At 41.8% G+C, this 19,575-nt stretch overlaps 1 protein-coding gene across 6 annotated transcripts in view; it reads left to right on the top strand.

The window, feature by feature from the left end:
• Positions 1-19,575, top strand: part of APP (amyloid beta precursor protein) — a 249,419-nt gene that overhangs the window by 62,733 nt on the left and 167,111 nt on the right. For all 6 annotated transcript variants that reach the window (XM_037525059.2, XM_037525060.2, XM_037525061.2 and 3 more), the window contains exon 3: positions 17,603-17,732. In XM_037525059.2, coding sequence (XP_037380956.1) covers positions 17,603-17,732 — 130 coding nt within the window. The remainder of the gene's footprint in view (positions 1-17,602; positions 17,733-19,575) is intronic.

Genomic DNA, 19,575 nt, shown 5'->3' on the forward strand with positions numbered 1-19,575 from the left:
CTGCATACTTACAGGTTTTTGATATTTCACATTTCTGGGTATACATACAGATTATGCATTCTGAGTGTTCAATGCAATTCTTTGAAAAAAGGCTAAAACTCAAATTTAATGACATGACAACATCTCCTTCCTACGAATGGCTAATTGTGTGTCTTAGTTTGTCTCTAAATTTTTCCTCCCCTAGCATCACCTATATAGAATCAGATGTTTTCACATTTGTCTAATGACCCTATAAACATTCCTTCTGACCCCAAGAGCAACCCTTCCCTGTTCACGCAGAGGTCCCCAAGCTTCCTGACAACTTCACTTTCTGTTTCTCTCTGTTGTTTGTCGCCAAGCTAAGGGATTTTCCCAGTCCCAGACTTGCCAGATTGTGAGTGGCTGTGGGTGGGAGGTGAAGAGAGTAAAAATCCTTCACAATTTTATTATTATCTGCTGTATCATTTTACCCCCCCACGGAGAAGGTGGATTAGACGAAGATTACCCTGGAAAAGGGAGAAAAGGCCCGAACTTTAGGCCCTATGAGTCTTCATAATGAATTTGGGTTTCATTCTCTAATAGCTGAAAGTCATTGAAGGTATTTATTTTATTATTCACTTATTAAAGAAGGACTATAGAGATGCAGCTCAGAAAGTTACCTTCTTGCTTTGTCACTGTGACCCCATGTCGAGCTCGCTTCTCAGTTCCTGAGGGCCCTTCCCTGCTGGGGCCTTTCCTCCTTCACTGGCCAGTATGATGGCCACTGGCCACATGTGGCTGTTGAGCTCAAGACATGTGGCTACTGCAATGAGTGCCATCAATGGAGGAGGAGCAGAGAGCAGAGACCCAGCGTCTCTTCTGGGTCAGAACTTGGAGGTGTTACAGACCTTAAGTCAGGCTGGGTTCATTTCTAAAGGATGGAAATGGTGACCAAGGCAGATGTGTGCAAAAACTGGAAGAGGTATGCTATTTGACAAGGTAAAATCATAAAACTAGTCCAAGTCTGAATTGGAAAGATTTAAATTCTTTTTCCAACAAATCTCATTTACATGGTTACGAAAAGGAAAAGGAATCTTTTGATCTGCTGTGCACGATCAGGAAATATCTCCTTTGCTATCTGTCTGTTTTCTCCAATCATCTAACCCTTTACAGGGTTGTAAAATAGCATAGTCAAAAACAAGGCAGCCGGAAGAATACAGTTAGTTGTAGAAGTTGTTGTAGAATTGGATAAAAAGATAGTTGTAGAATTGGATAATCTTTCCCTCTGCCACCTCCAGGCTCTGGAAGACACCTGCAGATTTCTCTGCTGGGACACCCAGTAATCTCTTTCACCCATTTCTAAGTAGTGGACATTTCTTTGTAACAGAACAGTCTTCTTATCTGGCAAATGAAAGGTCATCATTGGTGTCTGGGTTCGCACTATCAGTGTGATAGCTCAGGAAAAAGTCCCCCGTAGCAGGGCGCAGGGAGGAAAACATGGATGGGTGCTGGAGACGCCCACGGGCTCTCTGAGGGGAGACCTAGAGGCAGAGAGCTTGGGGGCCCTGCCAGGGCAAGGGGAGTCTTTGCATTTTGTAGTGTCTTTAGTTTTTAAAGGGAATGAACTTGCTTAAAGGAAACTGAAGCTAAATGTGGGTACGGTAGATGTCCCCCTTAAGAAAACCAGGCCCATGTATGTGTGTAGGAGAAATGAGATCCGGGGATAATTGACTGAGTCTTGGGAAAGAGAAGGAAGAAAGTAAAAGAGACAGGGAAACAGGATGGGTTACTTAGGCAGTTTCTGTTGCCAGGTGAAAGAAACCCACAAAACTTGTACATGGAGAATATTTTCTTTCACAAGTGGGTAGGATCTGGGGTTGAGAGTCACTTAAAGAATTTTTTTAAAAGGCATCTGGAAACTGGGCCCTCAGATATTAGCAGTGAGACACATTGCTGCCTGGACTCTCTCTGTTGGGATATCTTGTTTTCTGCTTATCCTCTCTCTCTGTTCTCCTCATTTTTCTCCTGCGAAATCTAGACGGTCCTCTAGAAGATGTGGGAAGATGGCCACCATTAGCTCTGGGAATATTTTTCTCAGTGTGGCATCCCAGCTTTGTCCTGCCACAGTGCTTTGTAATTCCAGGGAGGGATTCTGAGCAGCTCACTTTGGGTCACACTTCTGCCTTTGGCCAATCACTGTGTCCACAGGACTCAGTACTGGGGTGAGCCTGTCATGGCCTTGTAGGTGTGTAGCCTGGCAGGGTGTGGGGAGCGGGGGGCTTTTGGCCAGAAGAGGGATGTCTGGTGGTACTGGGTGAGATAGAATAACGATTCCAGAGCCTCACTGTGGACTGAGACACACATTGATCTAGAAAAGATAGTTGGTTGAAAGGATACTCAGTGCTCAGAGTCTTTAACTGGCTTTGGAGAAGGTCTGGGAGCGGGAGGGACGTCCATGCAGGACTTCTCAACAGTGTTTGGCATTTTCTTTTGAATGGTGCATCTTGAGCAACCTAGAATGTTTATTGATTTTTTTAGGGTCTTCCTGCTACTTTTCACTCTGTAGGTATTCTGGTATTTCTCTTTCATAGGTTGAAATAATGAATAGTTTTTGTGTGTGTGGTTGAATGTTTCTGTTTTTTTACTCCATGTTTTTATTTTAGGACAGCTTTTGAATGATTCCCTGCTAGCAAAGCTGAGGAAATAGTACAACTTCTCTACCTTCTCACGGATTTTTTAAGCGAATATTTTAATATTTTCAAAGTTTAAATATTACAGTCTACTCACAGTCATTATTCTCACAGTTGTTTAATCTTTATTTGGATTAATTGTTTACAAACTATTCTTTTATCAAAGCATCTTTACTCCTATATCATTTGTTTTCATTCTTCTATTTTGGGGAGTGGGGGGCGCTATCATCCTAACTAGTTATTTACAGAAGTGGTTATTCTTAATTAAGCAGCTTAATTGGTTATAGAATTCCAGGCTGACCTTGAATTAATAAATATATCATAACATTATTTTTGCTGAGCACCATGAGAGTATTTATCCACTATATTCTGGCTTCCATCCTTGTGTAAATTCTTTTTTAAAAAACAATATCTAGAAACCATTACTGTTGTTCCCATTTATAATGCTACTCATTTACTGATTATTTTTCTTCCAGTAGTGGTGAATCATTTTTTTCTTTATATGCTCATTCAGTCCCTCTTGTGACTAAAACACAGATGTTTTAGAGGCTGCTGGCTGAGTCAGAGACAGCTGTGAGCGGTCTGCAGCCGAGGACAGAATAAAACCAACTGTGAACTCATGATTGTGACCTCATTTTGACCTTTTACTCGTTCAGTTTGTTTTTCCAAAGTATTGCCTCTAGAAGTTACATATCACATGCATTTGATGGTTCTTGGCTTAATAAGATATGTCAAATATTAGTACTTTATTATTCTACATTTCTCTTTATTTGCATCCCCTGCTATTGGTTGTTTCATTGTTGGTATGAGTATTGTTGTTTTCTCCTCCTTACTTCTTTGGTTCTATTGATGAAGAGTAAAAGTAGGGAGAAAAAGAAAAATCAAGTCATCTTGGTTGCTGCTGGTGATAAGCCCATGCAAACCTTGGGAAGGTAGTTTGAAAATTATAGCTTGAGTTTTTGTTTTGTCTGTATTTTATCCCAAGTCTTTCAAATTCTTGGTGCCCATATATTCCCTCCTCTTCTCTAATCAACAGTAGTTTGCTTCTGCCCAATCATCATTCAAATACTTATCTTTTTTCTTTCATTTTTCTGTTTTTATTAGCAAACTCAACATCATTTGAGGATTTTCTTTAATTTCTTCATAAAATATGTATTTAGAATGCTATAGACTGAGTGTTTACTTCTCACACACCCCCAAATTCATATGTTGAGCCCAAACCCCCAATATGATGTTTGGAGGGGGGCTTTTAGGAGGTGATTAGGGTGAAATGATGTCATGAGGGTGGGGCTCTCATGATGGGATTAGTGTCCTCTTGAGAGCAGGCACCAAAGAGTTTGCTCTCTCGCCCACACAAACAGGTAATGTGAGGACACGGAGAGAAAGTGACTGTCATCAAGCCAGGAAGGGCACTGTCACCAGAAGCTGACCATGCTGATCTCTAACTTTCTGTTTCAAGCACCATGAAAAAGTAACATTTTGTTATTTAAGCCACTCAGTCTAAGTCATTTGTGATAGTGGCTTAGCTGACACTAGAACATACTGGGACTCCTGGGGGCAAAAGGATTACACACTTGAGGGGTCCTTGGGAATTTCTGGAGATCATTCCTTATAAGCTACTCTGTCTCACACTTAGGTGTAGGGTAAGGAAAAAATGTCAGACTTTTCTGCCCTCCCGCCATTAGGATAGATGACGGAACCCTGAGGTCCTGAATGTATGCGTGATGGCGGGCACCTGGAGTAGGGTGTGGGTATATGTAGATGGGATTCACCTGGGCTACAACTGGGCTTTTAAGGGCGGCGTCACAGGGATGCTAGCAGAAGCAGAGAGAGAAGCAGCAGCAGCAGCAGCAGCAGCAGCAGCAGCAGCAGCAGCAGAAGCAGCTGAGAGAGAAGCAGAGAAGCCGGAGAGCCCAGATAGAGTGAAGACTTGCTGGGGGCTGGGAGGCTGGCAGGCCTCACTCCAGGCTGGGAGTGCTGGCAGCACTCCTGCCTGCCATATGCCTTGTAAATTTAAATAAAAGACCTACAAAAAACCCACTGAGGGCTCCAGGACTCTCCTCCTTTACCCCATCTGCTGGATCAGAAAACCTGCTCTGTGGTCTTCCTGCTCCTACAACAGGTATTTGTTAACTGCTCCTGGCTTGTGTGTGGTTTGGGGACTGATGCAGGCAAATGACTGTTGCATCCCTGTCGATATGAAGGCACCTCCCCTGAAATGGAGTTTGTGGTTTTCTTTTTCAGAGACTTTTTTTCCATTGAAAGATTTCTAAAGTGATATTTAGGTTAAGAGTTGGGGTGGATGTCAGCCCAAGGTCCAGATTTGCCCTCAGTTTATTACCCAGTTAAGATGTTAAGTGTAATGGTCTCCACTCAGTAGCAGAGTGATGAACATGTAGCATAGCTTTAAATCTGCAGTTAAATATACTAGGTGGCCACTAGGTACACTTCATGAAAACAGGAACTAAACCAAATCTCAAGATTGTTCTTTGTGTGACCCCATGGTAATGTGCCATCTTGGGCTGTGAATGAATTAGGTCCCCCTCAGTTACACACTCAGGTGGAGCCTGAGACTTTCTTTTATCAGTAGAATGGATTGGAATTGACGCTGGTCCCTTCTATGACAACCCTTACAAAGACCTGGAAGTTTCTTCTTTGACTTTGAAAAGGCAGCCATGAAAAGTCAGACCACTCTGAGGCTCCTGTGCTCTGAGAAAGCTCAAGCAGCTGTGGAGAAGCCCACTTGGAAGAGAATGGGGATCTCATTTGATAGCCTTATCCTGAGCTCTCAGTCATCTACTAACACCAAGGACCAGCCACGTCTGCAAGGCCAGGTTGGACCTTGTAGCCTTTCTTAAAGTACTCTAGCTGAGCACCTGTGAAGAAGAATTGCCCAGTCAACCCACAGAATTATGAGAAATTCTGTCGGTATATTATTGTGTGGTCGTCAGCTTCCAAGATGGCTCCCAGTGTGTAGTCTCCTACCCTGTATGTGGCTGACATGTACAACCAATAGAACTTCACAGAAATGGTGGTATGGGACTTTTGAGACTAGGTCCTAAAAGATACATGGCTTCTGTCTTGTGTAATTTTGGTTCACTGGCTATGGGGAAAGCCAGCTGCTGTCATGAGGATGCTCAGTTAGCATGAGGTAACTCCTTACCGTGGAGGTAAGCTTATGGTGAGGACCTACCTGAAGCCTCTTGCCAGACCTGTGAATGGATCACTTGGAAGCAGATCCTGTAGTCTGGTTGAGACTTTATATAACCACAGCTGACCCCCCTCAATTATTATTTTCTTCCATCATTGTTTAATAGGGGAAAATTCCTTTCCTCTGTTTTATACTCAATGCAGAAAGCGCATCATAGAAACAACTTGAAAATAGCTGTATAAATTATTCATCATTTAACAGCCTAAAACTGTTCCCAAACACTGACCGAAAGAACTACAAGTCTCCTAAGTACAAATAGAACAAAACTAGGATAATGTTCCCCTATGAACTAAAATTACAATTTATAGATTTCTATTGTCCTCTTTCTTTTGAATGACATGAGATTTCTTTTTTTTAAAGATCATTTTATTTCAGCTAACGACTTGGGAATAGGAGAAGAGAAAATTGGAAGAGTATTTCAATTCTTAGTATAAATAGTCTTGTTTCTTCCCACATTTAATTGAAGCAAGTATAACAAATATTTATTGAGTGCTGTTCAGGATAGGATTTTTGGCCATGTATTGCTGAGTGGTGAGAGAATGAGAACAATTCTTGGCTTATTAATAGTTTACTAATTGCCCTTAGGTAAATTGAGAAGAGAATTGGAAAATTGAAAGGTATGGCATGAAGTTGTAGAGCAGAGGATCTTGATTCAAAATCTGGGGATTTGGGATCTGATTCTGGAGTTCAGCTGTATGATTGGTTTTTAGCATGAGTGTTTCCTGGTGAAGAAACATTTAAAGTGGCTCTTAGAAAAATTAGCCTGGATCATAGGGTTGGGATGGGGGGAGAGGTGGGCAGGGAATTCACATCTCACCCACATCTGTTTCAACCAGTCCAGGACCAAGAAGCAAGCACAGCTTCTTCACATGTCTCTCTGCTCCATGTGCCTCCTCCAGGTCTCCTCCTTGCTCTCCATCCTGCTTCCTTCCTTTTCCAGTCTCCTCTCCAGCTTCTTCTCCTCCCTGCTCAGCTCTACGTTCCCTTGGGTGGGGCAGGGAACCTGAAACCTTCCCTGCGGACCATCCCGTTACAAAGTGTTGCCAATTAAACTAGGAATCTGTATGTTCAGTGCAGTTGTTCTTTCTCTTTAAGGAGAGAGCTTTAAACTCAGGCATTGCCACCTCTGTCCCTCAGGTGCAGAGCAGCCCTTGTGAATTAGGGGCTTAGTGCAGGTGGCTGCGCTCACTCGTGCTGGGGACCAGTCTCTGGGGTAAGTTGTGACCAGGTTAAGCCTCATGAGCTGGCAGACTTCCAGCTGGGAAAGTGAGACAGGTGAATGTGGCTTTGTTTATAATCTTGTCTAGGCGATTATAGGTATAGTCTCCCCTTGCTAAGTGTTTCCTTGCACACTGCTGACAACTGTTCTCTGTTTCTTGAACTCTCTTTGCTCTAAATAAACAGTTGTTTTGTCTAGAAATTATTAGGATCACCAAACAAAGCATACAGGTGCCCGGACCAAATGAAAACCAGTGCCTGTTAGATGAGTTGAACAAAGCCTTTTTCTTTTTTAAATCAAATTTTATTGATTTGCCTTTCATTTATAAAACTATAATACCATTTTGGGAGTATAATTTCTCACTTAGATAGGTGCATATGCTTCACATGCCCACCACCAAAGTTTTTGTGTCATCACACTGCCAAATTGACCCTCTGCCTTTTCTCCCACCCATTGCTGTCTAGTAACTATCATAACTTACAGTCATACACATTTTTGTTGTATCTTGCCAACTTGTTTGTTTTGGTTATTTATATTCCACATTTGATAGAAAACACCAGATAATAGTCTTTCACTTTCTGATTTATTCCGCTTAGCAAATTAACTCAAGTTCCATCCATGTTGTCTCAGGAGACAATGTTTAATCTTTGTTCATACCTGAGTAGTATTCCACTGAATATATATATATATATATGGCAATGTATCTAGTCATGGATGCCGTGTAGGTTGATTCCATGTCTTGTTTATTGTGACTAATGCTGTTGAGAACATAGAAGGGTGTTTATCTTTTGAAATCAGTGTCTTCTCATTCTGCAGGAATGTACCTAAGAGCAGTATTTCTGGATCATATGGAATTTTCTATTTTTAGTTTAGTTAAGGAATTCCTATTGTGTTTTTTTTTTAAAGATTTATTTATTTTTATACAAGAACTGGGGTATAGGTCAGAGGCGCGGGAGGGTGAGAGAATTCACCAGAGGCAGAGCAGGCTGTAGAACAGACGACAGAAATAAACTGCTGAGGGGAGCAGTGGGCGTGACAGGAAAGGTCTGCTGCGCCATGTGGAATTCTTGCCGGCTGGCCGGGATCGAACCCACACTGCAGAGGCTACAGACAGCTCCACAGCGTGGCGCTCAACCTGCTGCACCACCGGGGAGGCCCCTTCCTATTGTTTTCTATAGATTAAAAAGATTTTCTTTACCTAACTCTCTACACTAAAATGTATAACTAAACAGGATTCCCGGACAAGAATTGTTTCTCAACCTTTTTGTTTTCATACTGTAGAAATTTGAAATTTAGCTTAAATTAAAAAAGCAAACAACATGTGATCTTTTTTAATCTTGCCAACTCTGAGGTCATTCTTTGCACACAGTATTATGGAAAAAGCTGTATATACTTGACCTTTAAATTATTTTAGTATGTGTGTCATCCACCTGTGGGGAATTAGAGAGGCCCCACAAATTACAAACATGCATACTTTGTGGTTTTGGCATTTGAAAGATAAAAGTTTGTGAATAGAGTTCTCTGTAAGGGCAGATAAAATTATGGTCTATATTTATCAGAATTGCTTGCACAAACCATGGAATTTAGGGCTAAAAGAAATGTAACCAGTTTGGACTTTCTCACACAATTTTTTTTTTATTGACGTACAACTGACATACAATATTGTTTCAGTTTCATGTGCACCTCATAATGATTCCACATATGTATGCGTTGCAAAATGATTGTTGCAATATCTATCTTTTCTTAGCAACCTCCAAATTTGCAACACCTAATTACTGAATACAGTCCCCATGCTGCAAATTACACACAATGATAATTTAATCAAATTAATGTTTGATTTAACATTTGTTACCATCCTGCTCGTCCTAACTATATGCATAATCATTATAGATTTGCAGTAGAACTAGGGATTCTTATACTTGACACATTCCTTAAAATTTTCCACATATCTGTGAGTTTTGTTTAGGCATACATCGACAAATTGTCATTCAGATATTTAAAAAATAAGAAAAATAGCCACAGTTGAGAGAGAACCACAATCTGGAGTCACACATGCCTACATCTGTTGATATTGTAGAATAAGAGTAACTGGGGCTTCCAACACTGTTCTTTGGTAATATTTGCCAACCCTGCGTGTATGTGTATAACAATATATTCCTATACTGTGTCAGAGACAAATTTGAGCCAGATTATTGGGAAATCTGCCCGTGCCCTGCAGCATCTTCCATCCCGCCTGCTCTGTGAGGCGGTCTTCGTGAACGCACTGGGGTCCTTGTTGCACGATGTTTCATCAGATGTGTTCTGCCTCTCCGCACCTCATTAAATTGTAAGCGGAGAATGTTTGCGATTTCCAGTTCTCTTGCTCAATTAGATTAGATATTCTGCCCCCAATATCCCCCATTATTAAGATAGTTTATGTTGGAAGCAGTTTAAGAGAGGATTTTTCTCTATTTCAGAAGATTTTACTGGGAAAAAAGTTTATTTTAATGCAGAAAGAAATATGTTCTCTAAGGCTGCCTTTGCTTTATTTTAGACACCGAAATGGAAGAATTTAAAGCTTATAATTAATACCCTGCTTGTGCGCTCAAAATGTCTCCTACTGTAGTTGCTGTATTCTGTCTTCATCAGTTTCATCTTCTGACCGTAGAGGACTGCATGCCTTGCTACACATAAAACATTTGCAATTACCCCAGCACCTAAATAACCCTCCGTTACATATTTTTCTTATGTTCTTCTTGGATATGTTCTTCGAAAAAGAAATTGGTATAGGAAAGCTTTTAGGAAATGAAAAATATTCCATGCTATTTGTGTCTCCGTGTTGACCTGCCTCAAAGCATCTTGCAGTAGTTTGTCCTTTGTCTGTGTAGCTGTCCATGTGTGTTCGCTGCAGTCATGCAGCTGCTATAAGGGTCGTGGTTTATTTTGTGTTGACTTTTTCACTTCTAATGCTAATTTAGAAAGCTGAGTGTTTTTGCTGGACTAGATTTTTTTTAGCTCTTAATTACTTTTAATTCAAATTTTCCATCATATATACAAGTAGAAAAAACACTCTAGATACTTACGACTCAACTTCAGTAATTCATCAGATCTTGTTCTTCTTGATCCTGGAGACACCTGGAACACAAATTCTCTGTCTTACCTTCTTCAGAGTCTGGTTATTTCTAGCAAACCCCCTGTGCAGATATGCTGTGCATCCCCTTGACAGAGCTGTAAATTGATTTGTATAAACTCCAGCATCATATGTTATTTATTGACTTCTGACTACATGATTAACATGCCATTTTATTGGGGTACTGAACCTCATCCAAGGGACCTGGAGGATTCTCCCATTTGTTCTTCGTATTGGGAGTAGAGGAAACTTTCTGTAGAACTGTGACAGCATATGTCTTAAGGAAATATTTTTATATTTCTGTATTTATAACTCCATGTTTGGGCTTTCTTAACTATCATCAATGTCTTCTTGTTTTGCGAATAACAACTTAAATGTCATCTTGTCTGACATTAATATATTTCCAGTTTAGAAAGTGAGACAGCGAGACTTTTTAGATTTTTTTAAATTTTGGAGTGAAAATGTGCTGATGATGACCCAAATATGTATTTTTCTGTGGTGGACAAAATCACTTACACCTCTACAACTTCTAATATTCGAAGGTAGCTTCTCTTCCATCATTCAACTTCATTGGCTCTTAGTATTTGGCATTGTTTTAGCTTTCTTTTAAAAGCGAGTTCAATTTATATGTTAGTATGTTTGTTTTCAAAGGTAAAACATGTTTCCATGGACAGGAAAGTAGATTTCTCTTCGGGTTCCTGAATCAGCCAGCAAATGTGCCCTCTTAGCTCAAGTGAGAACTTGTCTTCTGATTCTTTTAGGTGCTCTTCCTCAGCTGTGCATTTATTAACATTAATTTGCTTCTACGTAAAATGCAATTATTTGCATAAATTGCCACATCATGCTTGGGAAAACAATATCGGAAGGCAGTGAGATGTTGATTTTTCTCAAAAACTCATAATCCGACTCTATTATATACTACTTAGATTGCCTTGCTTAAGAGTTACATCAATATTACCCAATGGGAGTTCAATATATACTGAGTTTCCTACAGTGAATGGATTCTGAACTTAACTAGATATAGTCATTAAATATTAACCAGGCACTTTGTGTTGTGACAGTATCAGCCACATTTGAGGAGACCCAAAATGGATCAGATGGTTCCTGCCTTCAAGGAAAGCACATTCCGATAGTGCAGGAAGGCACGTAATCAGTATAGGAGGTGCAAAGTGACTAAGTGGTAGGATAAAATGCTTTGAAATTATGACTGATAAGAATAGAGATATTGGTGAACTGGCATTTGAGCTAGGTCTTTTTCTTGGGTTTTGTACAATTGATAGGAACATAAAGCTCCCAGTGTCACCCTTACAAAGAGGACCTCTATATGGGGGATGCTGGAATGTGAGCTCTTCAGGCAGTTCCATCTGATCCTCTACCTCATCTGTCTCTGACTTGGGTGCATGACTCTGAAATGTTAGCGTGTCTGTCTGCACATCTTCCTCTTTTCCTCCCCTAGAGCTGCTTCTTCTTCCAGATGGCTAGCTCCCTTTCACCCGTGGGTTTTGACATTCACCATCACTGGCTGTCACTTATCCTGCCTGCTGGTTGGGGTTCTCCCTGGAGCCCATATGTGCAGTTCCAGATTCTTGAGAAAAATAATGATTTACAATTTGCTTTCCTCTGGCACTAATAGGGTTAAAATGTGGTCATGGAGGAGCACTCCTGCGGAGGGCTGGAAATGGGAGCATTGCAGAGAGGGGTAGAGGATTGGCAGCCTCCTGGTCGCCTAAAACCAAAAATAATGCACGTGGGACACCCTAGGGATCTGTAAGGTGCCAAGCTGTGGCTCCTTCCCTAATTTTGGAAAGTGCATTTTCCCTGGGAAGGCGGAACACATGGACTTACACAAATGAGAGGCACGCGGGGGTAAATACCATAGAGCGTTCCCGAAGTAAGAGGGATTAGCGTGACAACATATGGTGAATGTGTCCACGCAGGGGGACACTCACCTAAGTGTGTGTTTGGAACACGATGTATTTTTTTAGCCACTGCACCTTGCTGGCTGTGCCTGAGGAACATTTATAGGAACTGAGGACAGTTTGTTTTTCAAGGGACTGACACAGACCTGGATTTGCTTGTGCTTTATTTTACGTAATGATTGTCCTTTGGAGTATGGGCTCTCTGGAGTGCTAGCTTCCAGAACGGGGAGAGGACGCAAATGCTTCTAACCACAATATGAATTTATTGGGGAGGGGGTGTACATGACAATAATGTAGCAGAAAAGGGCGGGGAATAGCTAACCTCTTGCAGAGTTTGGGAAACTTGGCAATGCAGAGAGGGTGGGACCCAGTCCAGAGACCTCCAGCCTCAGCCCATCGGCCAGGAGAGGGGGTGTGGAGGGTGGGCGTGTCTCAGGACGTGTCCCTGGCAACTCCCACCAAACTCTGGAGAAGCTTTCAGGACCATGGCATGGGGTCCATGAGCATCTTAAAATGCCTCAATTTGGGTGTCTGTATTTATGCCACTTGGGGCATCTTTTCCAAGACAACTTCCTAATTTTGACTTAGCCAGGTCTTGTTCATACGGACAGGTTTTTATCTACCTTGCCTTACACATGCCTTCTTATCCACATATTTATAAATACTTTCACAAGTCCCCCCACCTTTCCATTAGTCAGGGTCATTCCAGCGTCCATACATGTAATAGTAGGATCATTACAATATCGATAGATGACATTTATTAACATAACTAACTAAAATCCTTATAATCAAGAAAAGCATTCTTGATTTAACTCATTAGGATTCACACAGAAAACATTTTAGAAAAGGAGGATGTGGGTCACATAAAAGGCAAGATGGGCTAATGTTTGCCATTTTAGTCAGTTGTTAGCAATGCTGATTGTTTTAATAATACCCACATTGCGTATTGCACGTAAGGAAACTCACAAATTAAATAGCTTAAGGATCTTAGATATCTTCATTTCCCGTGTTATGATTTGAGATGAGGCAAAGAAAGTATGAACTATTGAACTGATCCTTGTAATTAATTATGGCGAAGTGTCAGGGACTTACTAGCCATGAGCATATTTACATGTTTAATTGTTTTAATTTTCATTTTTGCCTATAACTGAGCTTCCGTGCTGTTCACACATAAAATACTCTTTTGACTGATCGTAGGCTGGAGCTGCTTATAAAAAAATATTAGGTATAATACTTTGTCAGAAACTTAAATTTTTTTTTTCACTGTTTTTTTGCTTTCTGCGTTGGGGTTTGTGTGTACCTGTGCTGAGATACCTCCCCTCCACCCCTTTTAAATAAACCTCCTGCTTTTAACATAGCAACATTTGGTTTCTTTGGGAAATTAAGATTGTTAACTCCTTGTCTCTGAGTAAAAGTAACTGGGTCAAGTTCAAGTATTTACTTCCATTTTCACCATTAGGGCAATAAGCAAGCCACAGGAGATTGATATGGTTCTCATTTTATCACTGCCTCATCCATACGCATGTTAGCAATTTGCCATCAGCATTCTGGAGAGAGAAGCTGAAACATAGGACATGACACATTTACCCTCCGTTCCATGATGGCAAACAGTATTAGATTCCGTGTTTGACTGACCATCGAGTGACATCCTGTGATCTTTGGAGGCAAGGCCCTTCTTCACTGATCCTTAATGTTAGTATACAATTCCATTTGCTCGAAAATTACCAACTATATAAGTTGCTAGGTTGTCCCAGATCCAGCCACAGGACTGGTGGATATATATGCCAGAGGACAGATCCTTCTTCCCTACTTGCCAGTGTGGGTCCTACACAGTTTTTTGGTTTTGAATTGAAAAGGAGAAACTGTCTATACCGTGCCTGCCACCAGATTTAGAGAGGTCAGAAGACTCTTGTGAAAAACTGCAGCAGGTATTATTTCCATGAACAGGCAGCTGGACCCTCTTTAGAACAACACCGTAACTCACACTTTACTGCACATAAAGCCACGTCCCTGGGGGTCAGCTCTCCAGTGTCACGGTGTTGGTGACTTATGAGCGCTGTCCTTGTGGGAGACCATAAACAAGGCAAGGTGCTGGGAGAATTATTTTCCTGTACAAAGAGCCACTTTACCTTTTATTATGTAGGGAAAAGCCATGGGCATGCTAAATTTTTAATGGCATTGCCAAGCTAAGCATGATCTGCAGCTCAAGTACATACACTGATGGGTTGAGATACTTGAGAACAGAATAAAATAAAGGGCAGCTGGCTCTGTCCACTCGGAGTTAGGTTCCTGGCAGAGTTTTTGAAGAATACCTCTCAGTAACCATGCCAGGCTTCTGATATAGATGTCCATTTATCCACGTTCCCATATACTTCCACCACTAAATTCACCCCACACTACACTAATCGGTGCCCTTTTTTTTTTCTTTAATTAAAAAAACAGACATTTTTTAAAGACTAGTTTTAGATTCACAGCAAAATCTGGACGGTACATAGATTACCCTGTACCATCCTACCCCTTATCAAGTATAACCTCCCCCATGATCAGCATCACCCTCCAGTTTATACCCAAGGTTCATAGTTTACAGGAAGGTCCACTCGTGGTGTCGTACATTCTGTGGGTTTGGACAGGTATATGATTCCCTTTATGCACCATTGTAGTATCATGAGAATCATTTTCACTGTCCTAAAAATCCACCCCTCTTCCCCCAGCGCCTGGCAGTTCCTGACCTTTTTATTGCCTTCATTATTCTGCACTTTCCAAAATGTCTTACAGTTGGAATCATTCAGTGTGGAGCCATTTCAGGCTGACGTTCTCCACCTAGTAACGCGTGCAGTGAAGGTTCCTCCGCATCATCCCATGCTTGATAGCTTATTCCTTTGCAGTGCTGTGTAATCAATCATGTACCACTGTGTATTCGTTCTCACTGCCTTATTTTTTGAACTCATTTGTCTCAGGGCTAGGACTAGGGTGAGGTAAGTGAAGCACTCAGGAATCAAGATAAGTAATATGTTCATGCAATCATTTTTTTAAATCAAAATCAATGCCAAAAAAAAACATTCATGAGCAAAATATCAACATTTTACATTTCAGCATTCCCGTGTAGCCTCTGATAGTTCTTTTCTCATATCGTGTTATGCCATTAACATTGTGCCTGAGCAGGGGAGGGTCCCCCATATTTCCTTCCCCCCAATTGTGAGGTCCCTGTTCTCAAACTACATCACCCCTCTCTTCTACCTCTTGAGTCATATGTACACCTCCTTTCCTGGGTGTGGCCTAACTTCTCAGTTCATTGAGGATTTTAGTTCCTGGCTTCCTGTCATCCACACCACTGCTTCCTCCCTCCCTCCCTTCCTCTTACATTTTCTTAACAGAAAACAATAATTTGCGGAGTCCTCTCACAAACAGTGACCAAGGCTTCCCCCCTTCCTGCGATCTGGTGGGGAAGGGTAGGGTCACAGTCTCAGTCCACTGGATACTCATTTTCCACCAGTCGAGGGCCCTGAGCTTACCGTGCCCCTGGTCCAGGAGTCTCGCTCCAATTTCCACCCATGGCCCAAAGTGTGAGTTGGAGAGCAGCGACGCCCGGTCCTTGCTCTCTGGGCCTCACCCCAAGTGGCCAACATGGCAGCATATGGACAGGTCATCTGGTCAGCCTGCATCTTCACAGTGACCCTGCAGATGCCAGAAAGCTCAGTGATGTGCACGGCATCGCCACTGAGGGATGCACTGAAGACATTGATTGTCTCCTTCACCTGCATTCTGAAGCTGGTGACCAGTTCTTTTATTCTGTCCTCTTGCAAGGTGCTTTTTCTGGCATCTTCTCCAGATTCCGCCACCAGAAAGAGAGGGCCCTTTCACGAATTTTTTTTTTTTTAAGATTTATTTATTATGCATACAAGAGCTGGGGTACAGACCAGAAGTGTGGGGGGTGAGAGGATTCACCAGAGACAGAGTGGGGAACAGAACAGGCAGACTGACCGAAGTATACTGCTGAGGGGAGCAGTGGGGGAGCAGCGGGCAAGTCAGGAGAGGTCTGCTGTGCCATGTGGGTTGCTCCCTGGCCGGCCAAGGATTGAACTTGTGCTGCAGAGGCTGCATACAGCTAATAGGCTGCATCTTAACCCTTGTGCCACCAGGGAGGCCCCTCCTTTCATGATTTTTAAGTGATTATAACACCAACCTCCATGATTCTTTCAGTATTCCCATTTCTCATTTGCTTGACTTTTATTCCTCCAGTGATCTCACCTTCATCATTTTTTATTAGCCCTTTCTGATAGGCAAATCCTGCTCCTTGCAGTCACCAAGCCATTTCAGCTTCCAAGTTCCTAGGTGCTGCTTCTTGCCTCCTCACCCATGGAAGTGAGTCCCCACAAAGGCCCCCCAGTACTGTAGCTTGTTAACTCTGCACCACATTCTTCTTTTTCCTGCAGTGGATTTCATGATCCATCACCCAGAATGACCAATCCCTTATGCTCAGCACCCTTCATTGTATTTTTCTGGCAAAACAGCACCCCTGGTGAAATACAAGATTTGTGCAAGGGAAAGTCCATTTTAGAAATAAATTTTTATGTGTGTATTTTTATTTCAAATCTCTGTTCATTATCTTTAATAAATATAAATGATATGCTAGTCCACAAATATATTTTAGTTGATCGTGTTTCATATTTCATTTTGAGGGCTCAGTAAACACCATGATTTAATGAGAACCATAATCAAAGCAAAGGGCTGTAGTTACCCAGGGGAGAGATTCATGAGTGGTGATTTTATCTAAATGACACCTGTGATAACTGTTGGATAAATTATTCGTATCACCAATTCCTTTGAATAAAGAGAAGGGCTTTTATATAGCAAGCTTGCTGTGTGTCATATCCTATATGTAAGATGTTTGCCTAATTAGGATGATAGGGGTGTATGACATGAAAATGAAGGTAATAGCTCCAGTTGTATCCACTGTAACATTTATTTAGGATATAACAGAATGTCATCCTCACACCAGTTTACTTTGCATTGAAAATCAACCCATATTTATTGAGGAAACCCTCTCTCCCCACTTTCTAGTCTCTCCTGGAAAAATAATAGTTTGAACCTGAGTGAGTACAGTAGAATGCAGTAAGTATATTGTGTGATATTTTGAGTGGACTGATGAGGAGCTTGTCGCTGCATCGTTTTTTAGGCTGAATTTTTTTAAAAATTATTTTATTTATGCAAGCACTGGGTACAGTCAGAAGCGCAGGAGGGTGAGAGAATTCACCAGAGCCAGAGCGGGGAACAGAACAAGCAGACTGACGAAATACACTGCTGAGGGGAGCAGTGGGCACTGCAGGAGAGGTCTGCGCGTTAGGCTGAATTTCTTAAGCTTGATCACAGCAAGAATGGGCTTTGCGCTTTGGAGGACAGCAATACCTTCAAATAGTAGTGGTGGTTGATCAGGTGCTGGCATGTGCCAGTCCTTTCTTTCCACAGCTAACGATTGACCTTTCTTGTGTCCCCCAGGTCTACCCTGAGCTGCAGATCACCAATGTGGTGGAAGCCAACCAGCCAGTGACCATCCAGAACTGGTGCAAGAGGGGCCGCAGGCAGTGCAAGACCCACGCCCACATGGTGATTCCCTACCGCTGCTTAGGTGAGCGTCCAGCCCTGCCTGGTATTACTCAACCTGGTCTGGGGTGAAAAAGGAGGCTGCCCCCATTAGGGCAGATGCACACGCTTCCTTCTGCACATTGCACTCTGTGTAGGGCTGCATTTTGGACTAGTCAGGTAGTGCAAATAGTCCTTAATAGCAGAGAAACAATATTTTCACACTTCCTGCCTCTGAATGAATTTGCCCAGTGTGTTTATTCCAATTGCAGATTCTTGGGCTGATCCCAGGACTGCTGACTGTAAATACCTGGTGGTGCAGTCCAAGAATCTGATTGTACCAAATTCCTGAAATGATTCTGATGCTTGCTAATAATCTATACTTGTAGAATTAGGACCTTACGTGTTTCTTCACGTCCACCTTATAGAAGAATCTAAGTGAAGCTCCAACATTTTGATGATTGCTTTCCTAAAACAGCTAACAATGACTTCTGTTGGAACATACAGATTTATGAGTTGAGGGTTTTTGTTTGTTTACATCAAACTGAAGGAGATAGTTTGATCATTAAAATGTAAATGTGTGCTTCTGTTACTGACCTGAAATTTGAGTAGCCTATTTAAAAACTGAGTTGGATGTGGTGTCATCCCTTTTACCTCTGAAAATGTAAATAATCATACTCCGTGTTGAAACTGAGTGTTTCTTGTCTTGGTCCCTCCGCACTTGATGGTTCTGTGTGACTGGACAGCAGCCTTTGACCTGATGGCCAGCAGCCGGGTGCTCCCCCACACTTGTACTCAGCAGTAGGACGCTTGTCAGGAAGAGAAATAAGGACCTGTGTGAACAATGTGCAGTAGGGTGACTGCTTGTAAGGACTAAAGGAATCTCTTAAAAATGTATGTTCTTAAAATCCCAACACAAAAAGTCAGGATAATCAAGAGTGTGAAGATAAGTATAAGTCTTGGTCAAACACACATGGTCTAAGAATGTCCTCACTGGGCATATGTAGAATTTGGACACGAAGTGTGTACACTGACAGAGGAACATAGATTTCATCTGGTGGATTTCCTGACAATGCAATTGAAGAGAGTGTGGAAAAACCAGATTCTTAGATTTTTGGTAACCAGCCCTTTCCGTGTTCATTCTTAGTCCTTGCCTTTAAATACTTCACAAGGCCTCTAACCTTTTTTTTTTTTTTTTTAACAATCTGGTCACCAAGTAAAGATTGACTAATAAAAATCATTTAATGTTTAAATGCTAGACACAGAACTCCAACTTCAAGAAAATATAAGGGCAGCTGTGTCCAGAAGCTGTGTAATTTGAACTTATTTAGTTATTGCACCAAACAACCATATAATTCATCACAATTTCAGTAGCTGAGGGCCCAGTTCAGTTAGGGGGATCAGGCCCCGTTGGTGGTGTGTCCCTTTTGGATCTCACTTGCCCATTCTCTGAAGTGCTTTGAATAGATTTCCTTTGAAATGCAAGCTCCCTGGGCAGAGGCACTAGGTCTTTGGAGAAGCCTTGTTGCAGTGACACAGCTGTGACTGTTAAAGTCCAGAAGTGGACACTTAGCATTTTGCTTCCATCTTCCCGCTTGGTGATTCAATTCAGAATTGTTAGGATTGACCAAAATGTGGATTTCACATTAAGATTGTCATTCGCTACCATAGCACCAGTGAGTTGTGACAAATATCCTCTGAACCCTAATTGACTGGATCCCCTGTGCCAACTGCCCTCTCTGCCCCTGCTCCCCAACTCTGCCCCTACGGTGGGAGTGAATTGAAGCTCAAAGGGGGGAAGCATTAAGAAATGGGATAAACAGTGTATAAAATATCAGATCAAAACGTGAGGAGATTTTATGAAAATGCGATGGTCACTTGTCAAAATG

The sequence above is a fragment of the Talpa occidentalis genome, unplaced genomic scaffold, assembly GCF_014898055.3.
Source record: "Talpa occidentalis isolate TD23 unplaced genomic scaffold, MPIMG_talOcc4v2.1 talOcc4.4, whole genome shotgun sequence".
Lineage (NCBI taxonomy): Eukaryota > Metazoa > Chordata > Mammalia > Eulipotyphla > Talpidae > Talpa > Talpa occidentalis.